The sequence below is a fragment of the Salmo trutta genome, chromosome 26 (assembly GCF_901001165.1).
Source record: "Salmo trutta chromosome 26, fSalTru1.1, whole genome shotgun sequence".
Taxonomy (NCBI): domain Eukaryota; kingdom Metazoa; phylum Chordata; class Actinopteri; order Salmoniformes; family Salmonidae; genus Salmo; species Salmo trutta.
This window is the reverse complement of record NC_042982.1, coordinates 3,294,591-3,309,080: the sequence shown is the minus strand read 5'-3', so window position 1 is coordinate 3,309,080 and position 14,490 is coordinate 3,294,591. Positions and strand designations below refer to the sequence as shown.

Below are 14,490 nucleotides of genomic sequence, written 5' to 3'. Positions count from 1 at the left end.
CTCACTGACCCTTGGGGTTTGCCTGGTCCTTGCTGCTGAACTTGGTGTGGACTACTGCAACAGTAGTGAGGAAGTTGCCCATGAACAGAATGAGGAAGGAGATCCCACACATTGAGACCTAGAATGACATTGCAGAAATTGTGAATATTTGCGTAAGATGGGGCAAGAAAGCTTTTTTATTATTATATTGTCTGCATTTATGGGAGACTTATCAAAAGGGCATAATATGTTTAATTAAGAAACCAACATTTTAGAAGCAACCCCAAGAAACAGTACAGATGAAGATGAAACATCAGGCCTACTGTACATTTTACTGTAGAAATTATTGTTGAAAACAAGTCTAGGTTGGAATTGTTGCTGTTACAAGTAATCATTTTTATTCTGAACTGGAATAAACTGATTGAAGCAAGATGCTTTTTGAAACAAACACTCACACAGTTCTGGGTTGCTCATCTGCAGCAGGAAGCAGTCTCCTGCCTGCCTGAGAAAGCAGTAGATGTTCTGATCCAGTTTGGCAGCACATACCTATGCAAGTCAGGGTTCTCAAGTACAGAAACAGTGTCAATGCTGAGCATGACCTCAGTGTTGTACTGTCAAAAACTGAGCCCAGAATAGCCATGCTTGTTGAAAACTTCAACCAGCCACACACACCTCTCATTAGGACTGTGTGTATACGTGTTTTCTGGTCTACGTCTGTGTGATGTGATCAATCAGTTTATTCCAGTTCAGAATAAAACATATGTATTTTCAGAGCAGTAGTTCCAACCTAGACTTTCTATCAACAATAACTTATACAGTAAGATGTACAGTAGGCCAGAATGTTTTATCTGTACTGTTACTTAGGGTTGCACAATCAAAAAGTCTGTGTCTGTTCTATTATACATCTGTGTGATGTGATCAATTCGTTTATTCCAGTTCAGAATGAAATTATTTATTGTATTTTAAAAGCAACAGTTCCAACCTAGACAGGTATGTAAGAGTGTTTTTAATGGGGAAAAATAAACGTGAAAATATATTTATGGTGTCACGTCCTGACCAGCAAAGGGAGTAATTGTATTATAATTTGGTCAGGACGTGGCAGATGGGTATTTGTTTTGTATGGTTTAGGTTGAGTGTGAATTTTGTAGGGGTGTTTGATTTATTATTTCCGGGTTTTGGTTTATGTTCTATGTTTTGTATGTCTAGGTTCTTTCTAGTTCTTTGTATTTCTATGTCTAAGTAATTGGGTGTTGGACTCTCAATTGGAGGCAGGTGTTTTCTGTTGCCTCTGATTGAGAGTCCTATATATAGGTTTGTGTTTTGGTTGTAGTTTGTGGGTAGTTGTTTTTGCATTGTGTTGTATATAGCCTGCAAAACTGTTCCTGTCGGTCATTGTTTCTTGTTTTTTTGTGGTGTTCACATTTAAATAAAATATGATGAGCACGCAACCCGCTGCGTATTGGTCCACTTTTTCTGACAGCGAATTCTCCATATCTTCAGATGAAGAGGAACGTGACATATGGGTATTTCATTGTTATTTGTTTTTGTCTATATTGCATTTTTTTAGGCATAAGGGCAATGAAATGTACCGATATTTACATATAGTTGTATATTTTCCTAAGCTTGGGTCCCAGGAAAACACTGAATTTCTCATTTGGGTCCCAGGCTGAAAAAGTGTAAGAACGCCTGCTTTACAGTCTTGGAGCCGATCCATCCTGAACAGAGAGAGTCCGTTGTAGAGTTGCCAAAACTGCAACACAAAACATCAATTACCTACTTTACACACACACACATTTTAAATACACACAAAACAATTAAGTAATACAAAACGCATGCACACACGCACGCACACACACACACAAAATCCCAAATGCCAGGTCAATCAAATGTTTAGGGCAGAACTGGGTTCAAATAATTTGAGCACTTGTTTGAGTCTGCCTGGAGTGCCAGATGGGCAGGGTTTGCAGTTTTGGGACTTTTACTGGTTTATTAAGACAGGCAACCTCAAACAGGCACAGATAAATGATTTGAAATGATTGTTTCAAGTTTGAAACCCAGGTCTGGTTCAAGAGCCTCTAAAACATGACAAAGCATAATTCTACAATATAACTGGAGATTTACAGTGCCTTCAGAAAGTATTCACACCCCTTGACTTTTTCCACATTTTGTTGTCTTACAGCCTAAATTTAAAATGGATAAAATTAAGATTTTGTGTCACTGGCCTACACACAATACCCCATTATGGCAAGTTCAGGAGTAAAAATGTGCTTAACAAATCACATAAGTTGCATGGACTTATTCTCTGTTCAATAATAGTGGTTTACATTATTTTTTATGACTAACCTCTCTGTACCCCACACATACAATTATCTGTAAGGTCTCTCAATCGAGCAGTGAAGGTCAAGCACATATTCAATCACAAAGACCAGGGAGGTTTTTAAATGCCTCCCAAAGAAGGGCACCAATTGGTAGATGTGTAATTAAAAAAAAAAAATAACTGATGCTGAATATCCTTTTGAGCATGGTTTTGTTATTAATTAGGCTTTGTAAGGTGTATCAATACACCCATTCACTACAAAGATACAGGCGTCCTTCCTAACTCAGTTGCCGGACAGGAAGGAAACGGCTCAATAATTTCACCATGATTTTTTAAACAGTTACAGAGTTTAATGGTTGTGATATGAGAAAACAGAGGATGGATGAACAACATTGTAGTTAGTACACAATACTAACCTAAATGACAGAGTAAAAAGAAGAAAGCCTGTATATAATACAAATAATCCACAATGTGCATCCTGTATGGAACAAGGCACTGAAGTAATACTGCAAAAAATGTGGCAAAGAAATTAACTTTATGTCCTGAATACAAAGTGCTATGTTTGTGACAAATCCAATGCAACACATTGCTGAGTACGTACCACTCTTCATATTTTCAAGCATGGTGGTGGCTGTATCATGTTATGGGTATGCTTGTCATCGGAAAGGACTATGGACTTTTTTCAGACAAATAAACAGAATACTTCTAAGCACAGTCAAAATCTTAGAGGAAAACCTGCTTCAGTCTTCTTTCTAACAGACACTGGGAGACGAATTATCACTTTTCATCAGGACAATAACCTAAAACACGAGGCCAAATCTACACTGGAGTTGCTTATCAAGACATTGAATGTTCCTGAGAGGCCTAGTTGGTTGTGACTTAAAATCGGCTTGAAAATCTATGGCAAGACTTGGAAATGACTTTCTAGCAATGATCAACAACCAACTTGACAGAGCTTGAAGAATTTTAAAGGAATAATGGGCAAATATTGTACAATCCATGTGTGCAAAGCTCTTAGAGACTTACCCCAAAAGAGTCACAGCTGTAATCACTTCCAAAAGTGTTTGTAACATGTGTTGTCTCGGGGGGGGGGGGATACTTGCTGCCCTATGTACATAGTCATTGAACACTGGTCACTTTAATATTGTTTACATACTTACCCCCTTCAAATGTATATACTGTATTCTAGTCAAGGCTCATCTTATATAACTACTGCTGTACACACCTTTTCTTTTCATATACTATCCATAGTGTCTATACACCCCATCATATACATATACAGTGCCTTCGGAAACTATTCAGACGCCTTGACTTTTTCCACATTTTTGGTAGGTTACAGCCTTATTCTAAAATTCATTACAATTTTTCCCCTCAATCTTCACACAATACCCCATTATGACAAAGCAAAAACTGGATTTCAGACATTTTTGCTCATTTACAAAAAATATTACATTTACATAAGTATTCAGACCCTTTACTCAGTACTTTTTTGAAGCACTTTTGGCAGCGATTACAGCCTTCAGTCCTCTTGGGTATAACGCTGCAAGCTTGGCACACGTGTATTTGGGGAGTTTCTCCCATTCTTCTCTGCAGATCCTCTCAAGCGCTGTCAGATTGGATGGGGAGTGTCGCTGCACAGCTATTTTCAGGTCATTCAGGCCAAAGAGTTCAATCTTGGTTTCATCAGACCAGAGAATCTTGTTCTCATGGTCTGAGAGTCATTAGGTGACTTTCCACAAACTCCAAGGGGGCTGTCATGTGACTTTTACTGAGAAGTTGCTTCCGTCTGGTCACTCTACCATAAAGGCCTGACTGGTGGAGTGCTGCAGATATGGTTGTCCTTCTGGAAGGTTCTCCCATCTCCACAGAGGAACTCTAGAGCTCTGTCAGAGTGGCCATCGGGTTCGGTCACCTCCCTGATCAAGGCCCTTCTCCTCCGATTGCTCAGTTTGGCCGGGGGGCCAGCTCTAGGGAGAGTCTTGGTGGTTCTTGGTGACCTTCAATGCTGCAGACATTTTTTGGTACCTTTCCCCATATCTATGCCACGACACAATCCTGTCTCCGAGCTCTATGGACAATTGCTTTGACCTCATGGCTTGGTTTTTGCTCTGACACGCATTGTCAACTCTAGGACCTTATATAGACAAGTGTGTGCCTTTCCAAATGATGTCCAATCAATTGAATTGACCACAGGTGGACTCCAATCAAGTTGTAGAAACATCTGAAGGATGATCAATGGAAACGGGATGCACCTGAGCTCAAGTTCAAATCCCCGAGCTGACAAGGTACAAATCTGTCGTTCTGCCCCTGAACAAGGCAGTTAACCCACTGTTCCTAGACCGTCATTGAAAATAAGAATTTGTTCTTAACTGACTTGCCTAGTTAAATAAAGGTAAAATAAATAAAAAATTCAAGTCTCATAGCAAAGGGTCTGAATACTATGTAAATAAGGTATGTTTTTTTTAGATTTAATACATTTCTAAAACTTGTTTTCGCTTTGTCATTATAGCGTATTATGTGTAGATTATTTAATCCATTTTAGAATAAGGTTGTAACATAAAATGTGGAAAAAGTCAAGGGGTCTGAATACTTTCCGAAGGCACTGGATGTGTGATTTATTACGCAATCCCTGTGCAACAACAAAGTAGCCTCAGTGTTACTCACTATTATATATGTGACAAAGCAAACTAACTCCAGCTCAACTAATCTCACAGCCAGAGGAATCCCACAGCCAAATCCCATACTCACATGACCAAAAAACAGGAAGGGCAGAAGAAATGTCAGCCCTCGCCACATCCAGGACTGAAATCCTTCTAAAAGATAGATAGGCACAGAGTAGACTTAAATAAATGTATCTCAAATATATCTCTTTGTAACTATGTAGCTATAACAAGGTGCATCATTATTAGACTCAGTCTCACCCACAGTCAGGTACATTTTGTGTCTTTCTCCCGGGGTTCTTAGTCTGTACAGACAGCCGCTCTGATAGTAGTACTGCATACAGTGAACTATGTCTGTGTTGCCAGAACATACACATGCACACACAAAGAGTTGGTTTAAAACAAATGTAAACTCAACAATTACTTGCTGTAATTGTAACGCTAATGTATTCCTTGTGTTTTAAGACTTGTGTTGAAAGCTTACTTTGATACAAAGAAAAGGCGAGGAATTGGTTCCTGAAACTCTGGTACAGGTATTCATCAGGCCTACCAGACATCAGCTAATGACTGGTGAATACAGTGTACTATATTGTATACTGTAAACTTTTGAACTTCACAGTTCAATACAGGATCATCTTCATATTGTTTATGGTCACCTACAAAGCACTCAATGGATTGGAGACCACATACCTTACTGACCTCCTGCATCCCGACACTCCCACCTGTTCACTATGCTCTTCTGACACTGGCCTCCTCACCATCCCTCACACCAACCTCTGCTCCATAGGAGACCAGACTTTTAGAACTGTAGCTCCCCAACTTTGGAACTCCCTCCCTCTCCATGTCGGAACCTCAAAATCCATACAAACATTCAAATCCACTCCTCTTCACACAGACTTTCCCAGATTCTCTGTTGTCTTAGCTTTCATCCTCTGTCTAGTTCACTTCCCTGGTTAGTCTGTCATCATGTTTAGTGTTCTCCATGGTTAGTCTGCCCTTATGTTTAGTGCACCTTTATATATTTACTTATTTAATATGTGATTTTATTGCTTTATATCCTGCTGATTTTGTTGTGTACGTACGTTAAGTGACTTTGGGTGTCGTGAAAAGCGCATAGTTATAATAGTCCTTTCCTACAGTCAAATTACCAAACCGTCCTCTAGTGGCCTCATGGGTGGAATACTATTATTTTTCCTAATTTCCTAATTAATAAACAATATTTAAAATAAAAAACTGAAAATCCGGTGTTTCTATGTCAAACGGTTTTATGATTTGTCTTCTGTGATGTATATAAAGTGTAATATTAGGATGCAAACTCAAAATGGAATACCTTTCAACCCTATTTCTGTCATCGTACAGGTGTCTTCTTTTTTTAAGCCCATAACCATGTGTGTGAGTTGTACACATTTGTTTCAAAGTAGATTTGTTTGAGACTACTACTTTGTGTGACCCTGATTTAGCCCACTGCAGTAAAAGGTTAACTCAAAATAAAATGTATTATTAATGCAATGAAACTTTCACGAGTTGCAACAGAACTCAATGTTATGGTTTGCTAACACCATAGGGGACAATTTGATCCCTTGTAGCACAATTGTCACGTCTTGACCAGTATAAGGGTTATTTGTTATTGTAGTTTGGTCAGGACGTGGCAGAGGGTATTTTGTTTATGTGGTTCGGGGTGGTGATTTATGTAGTAGGGTGTTTGATTTATTATTTCCGGGTTTTGGTCTATGTTCTATGTTTTGTATTTCTATGTTCTTTCTGGTTTGTTGGATTTCTATGTTTAGGTTGATGGGGGGTTGGACTCTCAATTGGAGGCAGGTGCTTTCTCGTTGCCTCTGATTGAGAGTCCTATATATGGGCAATTGTTTGGTTTGGTGTTGTGGGAGATTGTTTCTTGTTTTGCCTGTGTGAGCGTGACAAGACTGTTTTGTTGTTCGTGCGTTCTTCGTTTTGGTGTTCTCTTTATTTAAAATAAATATCAAGATGAGCATCCACATTCCTGCTGCGTTTTGGTCCTCTATTCCCGACGACAACCGTTACAACAATGAAATTGACAAGGAATAGATTTAGAAAAAAGTGCAAACTGGATTCAATTGTTTGCCATCTATCATTCCCTTGTTTAAAACTGGAACTAACTATGAAAAAACCTACAGTTTGGTTGGTGTGTGATCAAGTATTGGCAAACAATCAGCCTTACTCCAGACAGAAAGGCTGAGACGTAATGGTGGAAAACCCACCAGCCTTTGATCCTGAAACAACAACCAAATACAACGAGAAAATAATCAGAATAGACATGGTTGAATATGAATATGAAGAGTGACTACTTGTATAAATGCATCATACTGTAACATACTGTATTAGTTAAGATTTTGCCAAAGTCATTTACGGTTGAGCTGTGTAAGAATGTACAGTATATTCTGAAAGTATTCAGACCCCTTGACTTTTACCACATTTTGTTACTTTACAGCCTTATTCTAAAATGGATTAAAAAATAAATATATTCCTCAATCTACACACAATACCCAATAATGACAAAGCTAAAACAGGTTTTTAGAAATTTTGGTAAATGTATTAAAAATTACAATATTACATTTACATAAGTATTCAGACCCTTTGTACTTTGTTGAAGTACCTTTGAGTGTTCTTGGGTATGACTACAAGCTTGGCACACCTGTATTTGGGGATGCTCTCAAGCTCTGTCATGTTGGATGGGGAGCAATGCCGCACAGCTATTTTCAGATCTCTCCAGAGATGTTTGATTGGTTTCAAGTCCGGGCTCTGGCTGAGCCACTCAAGGACATTCAGAGACTTTTCCCGAAGCCTTTCCTGCGTTGTCTTGGCTGTGTGCTTAGGGTCGTTGTCCTATTGGAAGGTGAACCTTCGCCCCAGTCTGGGGTCCTGAGCGAATTGTCCACCGCAATTGTTGCAACCCTTACTACTAGCCTGTTCAACCTCTCTTTCGTATCGTCTGAGATCCCCAAAGATTGGAAAGCTGCCGTGGTCATCCCCCTCTTCAAAGGGGGAGACGCTCTAGACCCAAACTGCTACAGACCTATATCTATCCTACCCTGCCTTTCTAAGGTCTTCGAAAGCCAAGTTAACAAACAGATCACCATCCATTTCGAATCCCACCGTACCTTCTCCGCTATGCAATCTGGTTTCTGAGCTGGTCATGGGTGCACCTCAGCCACGCTCAAGGTCCTAAACAATATCTTAACCGCCATCGATAAAAGACATTACTGTGCAGCCGTATTCATTGACCTGGCCAAGGCTTTCGACTCTGTCAATCACCACATTCTTATCGGCAGACTCAGTGTCTATGGTGGTGCCACAGGGTTCAATTCTTGGGCCGACTTTTTTCTCTGTATACATCAATGATGTTGCTCTTGCTGCTGGTGATTCTTTGATCCACCTCTACGCAGAGGACACCATTCTGTATACTTCTGGCCCTTCTTTGGACACTTAACTAACCTCCAGACGAGCTTCAATGCCATACAACTCTCCTCGCGTGGCCTCCAACTGCTCTTAAATGCAAGTAAAACTAAATGCATGCTCTTCAACCGATCACTGCCCGCACCCACCCACCCATCTAGCATCACTACTCTGGACAGTTCTGACTTGGGTATTTGTAGTTGTCCACATATTCTAGGTGTCTGGTTAGACTGTAAACTCTCCTTCCAGACTCACATTAAGCATTTCCAATCCAAAATTAAATCTAGAATTGGCTTCCTTTTTCGCAACAAAGCATCCTTCACTCATGCTGCCAAACATACCCTCATAAAACTGACTAACCTACCGATCCTTGACTTCGGCGATGTCATTTACAAAATAGCCTCCAACACTCTACTCAGCAAATTGGATGCAGTCTATCACAGTGCCATCTGTTTTGTCACCAAATCCCCATATACTACCCACCACTGCGACCTGTATGCTCTCGTTGGCTGGCCATCGCTTCACATTCATATAGAAATTAATGTAATACAGCTTTCAAAATTCAGTTAATAGCCCTGGACTATTTTTCCTCCTCCACCAAACTTTACAGTTGGCACAATGCATTGGAGCAGGTAGCGTTCTCCTGGCATCCACCAAACCCATATTCATCCGTCAGACTGCCAATGACTGGAACAAATTGCAAAAATTGCTGGAGACGCATATCTCCCTTACTAACTTTAAGCATCAGCTGTCAGAGCTGGTTACCGATCATTGCACCTGTACACAGCCCATCTGTAAATAGCCAACCCAACTACCTCATCCCATATTGGTAATTGTTTTTGCTCCTTTGCACCCCAGTATCTCTACTTGCATATTCATCTTCTGCACATCTATCACTCTAGTGTTTAATTGCTAAATTGTAATTATTTCGCCACTATGGCCTATTTATTGCCTTACCTCCCTAATCTTACCTCATTTGCACACACTGTATATAGACTTTTCAATTGTGTTATTGACTGTACGTTTGTTTATTCCATGTGTAACTCTGTGTTGTTGTTTGTGTCGCACTGCTTCGCTTTATCTTGGCCAGGTCGCAGTTGTAAATGAGATCTTGTTCTCAACTGGCCTACCTGGTTAAATAAAGGTGAAATAAAAATAAGTCTCATAGCAAAGGGTCTGAATATTTATGTAAATAAGGTATTTTAATATTAATTTAATACATTTTAGAATAAGGCTAACGTAACAAAACGTGAAAAAAGTAAAGGGGTCTGAATACTTTCCGAATGCACTGTATATCTAGCCAGGGATTAGGTCTGAAGACTGAAGGGCCTACCTGGACCCATTGCTGATGAGGCTGCTTTCCTGTACGCTGAGTGTGCAGTAGTACCACACCAGCAAGAAATTGAGGATCGCGTCAACAAATCTAGACAGGGTACACACACACACAGAGAGACTAGAGAGGGTTGAATAAAATATTATTGCTTATGAGTACCTTCATGTATGTGTAAAACATTACTGTTCTCAGATTTGTATTAATAGATTTTAGATGTCTATTAAAATTGGGTTTTGTTGCAAATCACTATATAACCATTGTTAACCTGAAATGGAATGTTCGTATCCTGTATATTAGACTGTGATATGTGGTTGTCTCACCTAGTTATCTTAAGATGAATGCACTAACTGTAACTCACTCACTCTGGATAAGAGCATCTGCTAAATGACTAAAATGTATAATTTGTATTTGTTCTTTATTAAAAACGGTGTTTGTCACATTTGACTATGTAAAACCTAGCATCACTACTTATTTCAAGGGGGTGAGGCAGCTATATAGCGTTTTGCAACAATACATGATAATTTCTCTCTGAAATTAAACCATCAAGTGACACATTTCAAACAAATACATGTTTATCATTGAACAACCCCATGCCATGACAAGATGGTGAAAAACACACCAATCTTTTGCAAATGTTCTTAAAACAATAAAAGCTAATTTACCAACATTTCTGAAAATGGATATATAGTGTTTTGGAATAAAACTCTTGATTTGCTGTCAAGTCACGATTTTGTGGACTTTAAGCTTACCTGTAGCTCACAAAGAAATAACACACGGAGGAGAATAGCAGGGCCTCCCGAGTGGCGCAGTGGTCGAAGACAGTGCTACCAGTGCCACTAGAGATTCTGAGTTTGAGTCCAGGCTCTGTCGCAGCCAGCCGCGACCGGGAGACCCAGACGCACAATTGGCTCAGCGTTGTCCGGGTTAGGGGAGGTTTTGGCCGGCAGGGATGTCCTTGTCCCATCGCGCACTAGCGTCTCCTGTGGTGGGCCGGGCGCAGCGCACACTGACAGGGTCGCCAGGTGTACGGTGTTTCCCCCGACACATTGGTGCGGCTGGATTCCGGGTTAAGTGGGCATTGTGTCAAGAAGCAGTGCGCCTTGGTTGGGTTGTTTTTCGGAGGATGCACGGCTCTCGACCGTCGCCTCTCCTGAGTCTGCAGCAATGGGACAAGACTGTAACTACCAATTGGATACGACTAAAAAGGGTTAAAAAAAAAAATCAATGAAGGAGAGCAGTAAAACCGCGAGGCCCAGCTTGAATTTCTCATTCATCTTTGTATTGTTATTTGTTATTTATCACCTCCATCTGATGGAGACATTTGGAATAGGACAACTAATCAGTTTATGTTTTTTAATATAAATATACAATTCCCTTGATAAGGTGTACAGTATGTTAACATTTCTAAGAGTTAACAAATCCATTGCTACTTTCTTTGACTGTTTGCTCAGGAGAGTCAGGAGAGTCACACTTACATTGCCCAGAACAAGATTGACATAAACATATAGCCTGTGGTTTGTGAGATATGAATGATAATTGTTTGTTTTAACAAGCCATTGAAATACATTACCAGTCAAATGTTTGGACACACCTAATAATTTAAGGGTTTTCTTTTTTTGTAATATTTACTACATTGTAGAATAATAGTGAAATAGGAAATAACTCATATGGAATCATGTAGTTACCAAAGAAGCTTTAAACAAATCTAAATATATATGATATTTTTCAAAGTAGCCACCCTTTGCCTTGATGACAGCGTTGCACACTCTTGGCATTCTCTCAACCAATATCACCCGGAATGCTTTTCCAACAGGATTGAAGGAGTTCCCACTTGTTGGCTGGTTTTCCTTCACTCTGCGGTCCAACTCATCCCAAACCATCTCAATTTGGTTGAGGTCGGGTGATTGTGGAGGCCAGGTCATCTGATGCAGCACTCCATCACTCTCCTTCTTGGTCAAATAGCCCTTACACAGCCTGGAGGTGTGTTTTGGGTCATTGTCCTGTTGAAAAACAAATGATAGTCTCACTAAGCACAAAACCGATGGGATGGCATATCGCTGCAGAATCCTGTGGTAGCCATGCTGGTTAAGTGTGCCTTGAATTCTAAATAAATCACATACCGTGTCACCAGCAAAGAACCCCCACAAAATCACACCTCCTCCTCCCTGCTTCACAGTGGAAACCACACATGCAGAGATCATCCGTTCACCGACTCTGCGTCTCACAAAGACACGGCGGTTGGAACCAAAAATCAAAAATTTGGATTCATCAGCCCAAAGGATAGATTTCCACCAATCTAATGTCCATTGCTCGTGTTTCTTGGCCCCAGCAAGTCTCTTCTTCTTATTGGTGTCCTTTAGTAGTGGTTTCTTTGCAGGATTTCGACCATGAAGGCCTGATTTACACAGTCTCCTCTGAACAGTTGATGTTGAAATGTGTCTGTTACTTGAACTCTGAAGCATTTATTTGGGCTGCAATTTCTGAGGCTGGTAACTCTAATGAACTTATCCTCTGCAGCAGAGGTAACTCTGGGTCTTCCATTCCTGTGGTGGTCCTCATGAGAGCCAGTTTCATCATAGCGCTTGATGGTTTTTGCGACTGCACTTAAAGAAACGTTCAAAGTTCTTGGATTTTCCATATTGACCGTCATGTCTTAAAGTAATGATGGACTGTCGTTTCTCTTTTCTGGACTTCCTTGAGTGCCATGTTAGGGTGAAAGAGGTTGAGGTGTTAAGGATCAAGGCTGTACAGCAGAGCTCCTATGTGGAGGCGGTGAAGAGAGTTAAAGGAGTAATAAGGCATATTGCTGAAGATGCATTGCGACCAGTTGCGTATGTTTTATGTCAATCAAGTGATCTGGATGCACTCACTGTGAAGAAGGTGGATTTTGTAGCATTCATAGCCACAATTATTATTTGGAATGCACAAGTTCCCAAGAAGTCGGACATCATTGTTTCCACAGTCAAAATGTTTTTGGGGCTCCAAGACTTCACGGCAGAAGCACTGCAAGGACGACTGTCACCAGAAAATGTCCTGTCCTCACAGGATCCTTCTAAGCCCGTAAGGACCTGATTAGAATTTTAACAGAAAAGCAAGTTGATTTAGCTTAGTTTAACTTTCTTTTTGATAGTTTGTATGAATATTTTTTACCACGCTTTATTTACTTTTTGGGATCTTTATTATCCACCAGCACAATAGGGGGCGTAACGCACATCCAATTGTTGCGAAAGTCATTATACCAGAGAATAAGAATATTTTGGTGCGGCCAATCAGCGTCATTGCAATAATGATAATGAGTATGTTGGCTACAAAGTATCAGCTGTGTGCAAAGGAGAACGACAGATGGATGGAGTGGCAGTAGAGACGGCGTCCCTCAAGGAGGCAAGAAAGAGATTGATGCGTAAAAGTGGAATATTTTCATAAGGAGTCGTTTAATTGGATTTCGGAGGAGGAATGGAGGGAAAAAGAGAGGAAGAATAGGTTGAAGAGAAAGAGGGAGGCAAAGGTTGAGTCTGAATCTGTTGAAGATGATTGAATAGACAGAAAGTGTGTCGAAGAAGTTTGGTGTCAAGTGCAAACAGAGTGAGCCCTACACCACACCGAGTTCTGGAGGTGAAATGGAAGTGAATGAGGGCGAGTTAACTGAGGTGGAAGGTGTGGTGAAGAGCTCAGAGCCTGAATCTGACATCATGGACATGATAAAGAAGAATCTGATTCAGTGGGAGTGACATTTTTGGAGAAAGTGGATTCTTGCCTTTTGGTGGATCTATTTGTGGTTTCAGGGCGGGTGGGAAAGGAGTTGGGTGCAGTTGAATCAGTGAAGGTAACCTGTAGTGGACTTATGATATTTGTTTGTGTTTCTTCTGCCCAGAGGGAGCAGGTGCTCCGTGTCACGCAACTTGGGTCACGATCTGTTTCTTGCTTTGCGCTTAGGAATAGGGCACCATTTAATGAAGTGATTTCTGGGGTAGTGTTAAGTGTGGAGGTGGAACAATTGAAGTTGAATATATTCCTGGTGTTTGTGACACCCGCCGTTTGGTGTGACGCAGACCCGGTGGTGAGCGTGGTGAAACGAAATCTCGGTCAGTCCTTTTGAGTTTTGAGTCTGAGTCTTTACCCGACAAAGTTATGTTAAAATATATCAGTTATCCTGTTAGAGCTTAGTGTGCCAAATCCACTGTGGTGTTTCAGGTGCAACGTTTATGTTCATGTTGCAGCAGCGTGTTGGAGGGAGATTCCAAGATGTGGGATGTGTGCAGGAAGGCATGGGACAGAAGATTATGTAGAAGAAAGTATGAAGTTGTGTGTGCCAACTTGTTGAGTGGTGGTGTCCTCCCTGGCCGTTGGCATGGTGCAGGAGCAGATAGGGTCAAATGGGGGTATTTATTTATACATATTTTTTGTTTATTTCTTTCCTTTTCCCCTTTTGTATCACAAAGTACAATGATATATATTATAGTCCAGTTGGGGGCGGTAATGCAACAATTGAATGTCAACCGCCATTAAATCCCAAAGAAGAAGAAGAAGATTTCAAATGCAGCGAGACGGTTGACGGTGGTTGGAAGAGCATGCTTGTTTGAAATGGAAAAGCATCGTAGTAGCTTTTGATAAAGAAGAACATCAAGACGAAGCAGCTGCTTTATAAGTGGGATGCACTGTTGAGCGCTACATCCCGAGGGGTTCGAGCTGATTGTACGGAGATTGTGACAGTCGGTTAAATGGCGTCCCTTGAGAAGGCAAGAACAAGATGTATGTCAGGAGAAGTG

General features: G+C 40.6%; 1 protein-coding gene across 1 annotated transcript; it reads right to left on the bottom strand.

Moving 5' to 3' along the window:
* Window position 1: 1 nt before the first annotated feature.
* On the bottom strand, window positions 2-12,526 carry LOC115162773 (transmembrane protein 120A-like). Its single transcript, XM_029714202.1, has 8 exons — window positions 12,474-12,526; window positions 9,725-9,814; window positions 7,157-7,208; window positions 5,441-5,516; window positions 5,218-5,310; window positions 5,045-5,109; window positions 1,664-1,729; window positions 2-118 (listed from the first exon to the last, which is right to left on the bottom strand). Exons 1-8 carry the CDS (start codon window positions 12,524-12,526, stop codon window positions 2-4), a joined length of 612 nt encoding a protein of 203 aa, XP_029570062.1.
* Window positions 12,527-14,490: the final 1,964 nt, after the last annotated feature.

What these genes read in the sequence shown, in the direction of transcription:
- LOC115162773 (XM_029714202.1), bottom strand. Translation starts at nt 12,526, where the DNA reads ATGCCTTATTACTCCTTTAACTCTCTTCACCGCCTCCACATAGGAGCT. An exon ending in TCTCAGCCTTTCTGTCTGGA is followed by an intron (nt 5,517 to 7,156) that starts GTAAGGCTGATT and finishes ACCAGTCATTAG; the next exon opens with CTGATGTCTGGTAGGCCTGA. An exon ending in CGCCTTTTCTTTGTATCAAA is followed by an intron (nt 5,311 to 5,440) that starts GTAAGCTTTCAA and finishes CTGGCAACACAG; the next exon opens with ACATAGTTCACTGTATGCAG.